This window comes from Sceloporus occidentalis, unplaced genomic scaffold, assembly GCF_023333645.1.
Source record: "Sceloporus occidentalis isolate IW3139 unplaced genomic scaffold, rSceOcc1.0.p SCAF_162, whole genome shotgun sequence".
Lineage (NCBI taxonomy): Eukaryota > Metazoa > Chordata > Lepidosauria > Squamata > Phrynosomatidae > Sceloporus > Sceloporus occidentalis.
In genome coordinates, this window is record NW_028317142.1 from 840605 (window position 1) to 846604 (window position 6000).

At 34.9% G+C, this 6000-nt stretch overlaps 1 protein-coding gene across 1 annotated transcript in view; it reads left to right on the forward strand.

The window, feature by feature from the left end:
- The window catches only part of LOC149279542 (receptor-type tyrosine-protein phosphatase mu-like), a 296024-nt gene extending 290298 nt beyond the window's left edge, over positions 1 to 5726 (forward strand). Inside the window, exons 33-34 of the mRNA XM_089501054.1 lie at positions 1846 to 1981; positions 5673 to 5726. Coding sequence (XP_089357180.1) covers positions 1846 to 1981; positions 5673 to 5726 — 190 coding nt within the window. The remainder of the gene's footprint in view (positions 1 to 1845; positions 1982 to 5672) is intronic.
- Positions 5727 to 6000: the final 274 nt, after the last annotated feature.

A 6000-nucleotide genomic window follows, 5' to 3' on the forward strand; every position in this document is an offset into this window, starting at 1 on the left:
GTTCTTCTTTTCTTTTATACAGCCAGGAAAATGTTTATAAGTGTCTCGTTGAGTTCCGAAATCCTCTACAGAGTGATAAAAAATGACTTATTTTAATGACATTTGTTTATTTTGCAGTCATTAAACAGACATTATAGTTAAAAGCTACCATAAAAGCAGTATTTTAGTGGAAATTACATTTTTCAAGCAAATAGGGCTGTCAGTGAGGAGGCACCCGCATCAATGGCTTGCTAGAGTTCTCTGACGCGATCAGAATTCACGCTGTAGAAGAGCCAGGCCCACAGCCTATTTCTTCACAGTGTGACAACCAGTGGGAGGCTTCCTCAGCATCTTCTATTGTTCCATGAGAATCTCATGGATTATGTAAGTGATTTCAGATTTCAGAAGGCTCCATCAAGTTTGTATCCCTTAAGGTCAGACATGACCTTTCCTTTGCATTGAAAGCTCTGAAACAAGCTTTGAATATGGTTGAAATTTCTTCCATGTAAGTGACTAACCTTCCAGTAAGATTGAAGTATGTTCTGGTTTTCTGAGGATGACTGAAGTAACCTTTAAAAAAGAACGCTTAAAAAAAAAGGAATAAAATGAGAGCCTGACACTAGAGAAGCCGGACTGGTATTCGGTTGGTTTTGTCTCTTACCATTTAGATTTAAACCTGCATAATGTTAAAGTTGAAATTTCACTTTGTTGGTATGTGCTCAGAATATACAATACTGCAAACCTTTTGTTTGTTTGCTTTTATCAGATTTAAGTACAAATGTCTTTCGCTTGAGATTGATTATCAATGCAATGCTGGAGTTATCGCTGCTGTGGAAGGAAATAAAATATGTGTTAATGACTTTAAGAATTTAAAGAACAAGAGTCGTACATTTAAATAATAGAAAGGACATAGCTGTTCTAAAAAAAAGTCTGATGTTAGGCATTAAGCTTGAAGAACCTGAGCATATTGTATATTGGTACCATGTTATTACCGTATATTCATAGCATTGTGTGTATACACATAAACATAGAATGCCGCGTGATAAACGGCTATATATATATATAGATAAAATCAGATGTAGAACATCTGAATGGACCCCTCAAACAAGACATTCTTCTGGAAAATGACTGCTAGTATTTGGCTTACAGTTGCTAAAATATGTAGTCTTTAGTGAAAGATGATACATTTTATTGGGCCAGCACAGAAAATAATGCAAAATATGTAAATTTTTGGGACCTCTATGTTCTCCAACATATCTATGGTAGGAAACTTTTTTAACAAGAAAATACTGCATAATAGTTGGTAAATGTTACTGATAAGACTACCAGGAAAAAATTAAACCTACCCTGTCATTGAGCCATAAAAGGTAAACAAGGAAGGCTTTTGGAGGACTGATATTTGGCCATCGAGGATGAAAATAATTCCTTTATTTAGCCTAGGCCAGGACAAAGTATAAAGACTCAGCTGTTAAATGCGCTAGGACAGTCTCAGCTGTGTGCACATGTATGAGCTCCTATATATATATATATATATATATATATATATATATATATATATATATATATATATATATATATATATATATATTGCATGTGACACTGGGTTAGAAACGTTTTCCTTTTTTAGTGTAAGAGTTGTGCAAATGATAAACAGAAGCCTCTCTGCAAATTTGAATTCCTTTTTATTAGCGTAACAATGCCAAGCCATATAATCGTTACATAGTGCCCAGATCCAGTACTGTAGATCATTTAAGCTCATGTAGATTTTTATTGTGGCCCCCCCAGCACTAAAGTGATTGCTGTTCCACAGAAAGGCACTGGGTTACACAGACTAAATCACTTTTAACTCTTCTCTGTTTTTTGCAGAAATGGAGGTGGGCGCAGTGGTACATTTTGTGCAATTAGTATTGTTTGTGAAATGCTCCAGCACCAGAGGGCGGTTGATGTATTTCATGCTGTGAAGACGCTGCGGAACAATAAGCCTAACATGGTGGACCTTTTGGTATGTCTTTCTAATTTTGTAACTGAATATAAATGCCTCATTATCACAGCTGTGGCAAACAGTCTAGTAGGAAACGCTTCACAAAACAAGTGGGATTTTTCCTCGGGTCTGGTAAAATTTACTTACAGCAGCAAAACAGAAGATGCAAAGTAAATATTTGCTTTTATTTAAATATGGCAACATTGTGCGAAAAAGGCACGGCGTGATGATCAGTTCAAATATACTATAAAAAGAAGCTATGTTATCAGGCAGCTATAAAGCCATTACATATTTGCTGGGCCTAAAATGGGGTCTGCCCCATGCATGCACCACCAACATATAAGGCATATTAACCCCTTCAGTTCTGGGGGTTTTCATAAACAAAGGACCAAAATATTTATTGTCATTTTTACCATATATTAATTAAACCATGATGCCCCTTTTCCATATTTGATGAACCCACGCAAATTATATATAATTTTGTTCAGGAGTAGTACAGCCTTGTTTTAAAATCATAGAAATACATAAAACAGGATAATTATTAGTTATAATAAATAAACAAAACCTATACTGAAATAGAAAAAAATACATTTTAGCTTACTGTACTGTACTGTAGGTGCCACAGTTGAACAATGACCCAATTTATAATCAGCAACATCTCCTGATTACAGTCATACCCAACATACATATTTTTTATGTTCCAGAGGACCACATCCATGCTTTACATATTGCCCCATATTATATATATTAATACAATTCACTTAAGCGGTTTAGGTGTAGTGATTTTTTACATTTTGGGCTAAGGGGCACTTTTTTAGATAAAAATATTTTTATTATGTGATTTAATTTTTTTTTATTTCATGTGTATTTATTTTGTTTCCTTATTTTTATTTATTTATTTCTCTCCCTCTCCTCCTCCATATCCATTTGTGCTGAACACAATGTGATCAACAAGCAAAGCTCCGTAGCCCTGCATTCCAGATTGCATGAATTGCAATTAGCTGACAGAAGGAGCAATGGTCTAGAAAGACCCTGCTGAAGGCTCTCCTCTCCTCAAGTGAACTTCTGGTGGGTGTTAGCAGTGACACCTTCCAGAAGAGGATGCCCGATCACGTGATCAGGCATTCCTTGGATTATAGTATACCAGCGCTTGCAGTGAGCGCTGTTACACACAATCAGTCTGCTAGAAGCCAGTGATGTCAGGGGAGAGTCCAGGATGTCAAGGATGAAAAGTATAAATTTAACAAAATCTACTGTATAAATAGAAGTCTACAGTTAGTCACAAAAAAAGGACCAGAAGTTAACTAAAGTTCTTTCAAAGAGGGTCTTTTTCGCTTTTAGCAGTAGAATTACTTAACGCTCCAGTGGTTTACTATTGCATTGTCAGCTCTTGTTCTGCATTCACCTTCATGTTATGTGCCGTCATTAGAACCACATTACTACTTTGTTAACTAATCATGAGTTCAGCTATGTTTAGACAATGATCCTCATCTGGTTTCATAAGAATATTTTATAGTGAACTAAGCCACAGTTGTATCTTTTCTCTTCAGATGAAAAAAGCTAAATTATCAAAAGGCACTAGTGATTTCACTACTGAAAGTTGCATATTTCTGCTGCTTTAAAAATGGATGAAGCTGTAAATAAGAAACTTTTTATGATCTACATCTGCAAAAGAGCAGCTATTGTATTCAAATGATATTAGTGGAATGGGCCAAGTTCTTGCGCAGATTACGAATCCGCTAGTTAATTTTGTAAACAAATAAATGAAAAAAGTCTACCGCATTGCTAATATATCACAATGTTTTTACATTCTTGGCAGACTTCCAAAAATCAAATAATTGTTTCCTTGGTTCCCTTAATAACACTCTGAATGCAATTCAGTGAGTAGACAATAGATTAGTCGCTGATTATCGCAATACCGCTGTTAAACTCGCATCTGCTCATAACCCTACAGGAACACCCCCCTGTTCCTAGACCCTCTGATTGTCTTATCTAGAAAGCCCTGTGCTAAATATTTTTCTCATAAATGCAAATAACTTCCATTTGTGAACTGTTCTTAATATTCTGCCAGTGTGTGCATGAATGTATCTTCACAAACATTAAAAAGTTTTGAGTTTTCCAATATTTATTTTAATTTTAAGAGGATCTATTGACCAAGATTCATTCATTGAGATAAATGTACTGGTATGTTGTTCTTTTCTATTTCAAGTTATACCAGGAGCTGATCAATTACTCAGAGCCTTTATTGGAAGGTGATAGCTCTCATTAGACCAACATAGAAAAATACATAGCATCACATCGGTCTTTTCTTCAGTTGAACCCATCTTTAATCTATGCTGTCCCAGTAAAAGGAATCACCAGTGTGGCTTTAACCATTTTTCCATAATTTGTCCAACCCCAACCAAAACTTCGGCATGTAATCCTCTTCTTTAAAAAGGAACTGTTCAATCAGAGATTGAATCCATCTATCACTTTTGTTATTAATAGGTATTCAGTGTTATAGTTTTTAGTTCTCATATCACATAAGCATTTTTTCAACCTTATTTTGAATGTCAGCACATTAAGTTGTATTTTCTCACACTTTCACTAAAGTCATGTGGGATGTTGCAGTTAACTCACCGAGAGTGAAAAAGAGAATATTTTGTTTGGTTTGGAGGCAGGATTTGTAAAATAATCTCAAAATCAATTTTGTAGTTACAATTCAAACTTTAGAGGGTAGAATATACATTTTAATTCCCCCGGCCACGGTGCATAAATACTATCCAAGAGTAGAACTGTGTTAGAACATGGGGAATTGGTTTTTAGTTATATTTGCCCAACATGATGAGAATCACAGAATAAAATCAAGATTTTCAGAGAGATTGAAAAATAAAATAGGGTACAAAAATAAGGTTGAGGCCATATATTCTGAAATAAAGCTGCTAGGATTTGTACGGTTAAGCAGATGAGAAATAAACATGAAAAAACTTGAATGTCAAGGAAAAAGATAAAAAGTAGCTATACCTTTAAGTTACTTTTCACACCCTTAACTGTATAAAAAGCCTTTAAATTCTAGCCATAAAAGTCCACCTCATCATAACTAATAACACACAAACAGAAACAGACACTACAGCTCACATCTCTTGAAAACACCAAGCACCACCTTTGTGAGTGGGATGGCCCTATTTTGAGAATTAGGATTGACCTGGTGGATAATAACTCTCATGGGTTGTTTTATGAAAAGGTACACAATTGAAGTTGATTGGACCAACATAGACAAAGATGCAAAATTACATAACCCTTTTGGGACTTTTGAGGTCCTAAATATAATCTCAAAATATAGTATGCATGGGGATCTGTTGGGAACACTGCATTTGACAAACCATCAAACACAGGGTTTTATGTGGATTGCAGTCTGAAACCCATCAACAATTTTTTTGCCCCATTGATTGCTACAAATGTACACTGACATTTCTTTTTCTTCATGAAAATAAGTGTTCTATCAAGTGCTTAAATATTTCTAGGACATTTTAAAATCGCTGCTTCTTTTGAAATGCAGTCTAATCAACCCACTGTGGAACAATTTGCTACTCTATCCAACTGAAATTGACCTAACACAAGTGGAAATTATTCCTAAAGTGGTACCATTTCAAAAAAATCCTGCTTACCTACTGCAGTTATATGAATCTATTATTCTAATCTGACTGTTTTGGGTTTTTTTGTTCTATTTCAGGATCAATACAAATTCTGCTATGAAGTGGCGTTGGAATATTTAAATTCCGGATGACTGCACTAATGATACGAATAAGCAAAGGAAAACAGACAAAAAAACAAACTTTCACCTCCATCTCTTACCATGGAACAATGCAAATTGTTCTTTGATATTTGTATATAAAATGGAAACTTCAGTGTTCTGCTTATTTTGCTTTTGTATAATTGGCTCTTTTAAGAGCTGGAGAAAAAAAGTGTTTTGGAAAATGCTTGCACTGCCTTTTTTTCCACTGTGTTGCTGCTTTGTTGACACAGACTCATCTTGAAATTTATGGGTAAAATATCCACAA